Source organism: Lindgomyces ingoldianus, assembly GCF_010093535.1.
Source record: "Lindgomyces ingoldianus strain ATCC 200398 unplaced genomic scaffold BDR25scaffold_20, whole genome shotgun sequence".
Lineage (NCBI taxonomy): Eukaryota > Fungi > Ascomycota > Dothideomycetes > Pleosporales > Lindgomycetaceae > Lindgomyces > Lindgomyces ingoldianus.
Window position 1 is genome coordinate 532,591 of NW_022985181.1, and position 1,742 is coordinate 534,332.

At 51.7% G+C, this 1,742-nt stretch overlaps 1 protein-coding gene across 1 annotated transcript; it reads left to right on the forward strand.

Annotated features, from left to right (window-relative positions):
• Positions 1-1,283: 1,283 nt before the first annotated feature.
• Positions 1,284-1,539, forward strand: BDR25DRAFT_304332 (uncharacterized protein; the record flags this gene model as incomplete). Its single annotated transcript, XM_033690186.1, has 2 exons — positions 1,284-1,350; positions 1,387-1,539. Coding segments are annotated over 2 exons (188 nt in total), but the record flags the coding sequence as incomplete, so codon positions are not given.
• Positions 1,540-1,742: the final 203 nt, after the last annotated feature.

The window sequence follows — 1,742 nt, forward strand, 5'->3', positions numbered from 1 at the left end:
CTGCTACCACAAGGTGGCCAGACCTCGCAGCGACAGTGCTAGATACGTGTAATTGAGGGACGTCAGGCTCAACTTCCAGCGCGACTATGCAAAGCGGGGATCAAGCGCTTTACATCCTTACAAATGAGGTGTTAAGCTCATTGTGAGGGCGTACATTGCCACAGCTATAAGCTCCTAGGCCGGTGAGCATTGCCATAGGGGCTGTACGGCACAGGAGGTTGCACAAGCTGGCGGGCTTAGCAAGAACTGCAAGGCATTGCTTTGCTAGAATACACAAAGGCATATGCGATGGCACTAGGCAGTAATGCTGTACATGCAACTAGACTTAATCAGGCGTGGCCTGTCTGATGTTGTCTAAATCTCCGTGCAGTGGAGCCGCAGCTCAGTGTAATTGCAAGCCGCAGCTTAAAGCAACTACAATCCAGTAGGGCCCGTAGGCTATCCAGTAACAGCCCGTACGCTGTCCAGTACTGGTGCGACTAAGTCAACTTTAATGGGAGATCTCCCTAAGGAGGAACCTCCATGTCCCACCCTTCCTTCTTACCTGCCTTCGCCAAGGTAGGTAGTAGCTCATAGGATAGGGCTAATAGTAGGGATAGTCTACCTATCCCCCTCCTTCTTAGGGCGCGTCCCGAGCCCTTGGAAAGAGGTAGCTAAGGTTGGTTTAAAAAAAATTCCGTTGCCAAACCTTGCATAGTTTGCTAGCAAACTAGATGTAGCCCAAAGCCATCTAGGAGGCCCGTAGGCGATCTAGATACGGCCCGGAGGCAAACCAGGTGCGGTCCAAAGCCATCCAGGTATAGGCCGACGGCCATCCGGATACGGCCCGAAGACCATCTGGCAGTAATGCAACTTCGCAAAGCCAGCAGGCAATTGCAGGCCTATAGGCCATCTGGATACGGCCCGGAGGCAAACCAGGTGTAGCCCAAAGCCATCCAGGAGGCCCGAAGGCGATCCGGATACGGCCCGGAGGCTTCCCAGGTACTTCCCAAAGCCACCCAGAGCTTAAGGGCAGTTGCATTACAAAGCTGTCTGCGCTGCACCTCTTGCTGAAACACAAGGTGCTTCGCGCTGAAACACAAGGTTCTTGGCGCTAGTGCAGCTGACAACAATCCTGCATTCAACCACCACCACCACCACCACTGTATCCGCTCGAGAGCTTGAACGCTCAATCGGTGCGCGTACGCAAAGTAGCCGGTGAGGGCTCGGATTAATGACGGGGCATGGGCGGCTCGGTGGATGGGCGGCTCAGTGGATGGGCGGCTCGCAAGCTGACAATTAAGGATGAGGGGTACCTGCATCTCCTGTCAGTTGCGGTGCCTAAGCTTGTTTAACTTAGCTTGTTTTGTAGCAAGCGTTGTCGCCATCAAAATTGATGGGGTCAAGCTTCCTCCAGCTGCGCTGCGCGGACTGCTCATCCCAAGGGGATATGTGAAGGTTTACAATGTGAGAGGTATCGAGCAGGAAACACAGGTCACAGAGAGGGAATGCAGGATAGGGGGGGTAACGAGAGTAAACCTTAGGGTCGGAGGCAGAGGTACGGAGGCCGAGGAGCCTATATACCCCGTGCCAAGCCCTTAGGGTACTCAGGGGTTGGATAGCTGTAACATAACCGTGACAATAGCTTAAATTAATTATATAGAGTAGCTTTAGTAAGCTTTTACTTAAATTTTATAACATATTTACTATATATAATAGCTTTAATAACTACTTAGATTATATAGGCAGTGCAGTAGATTTAG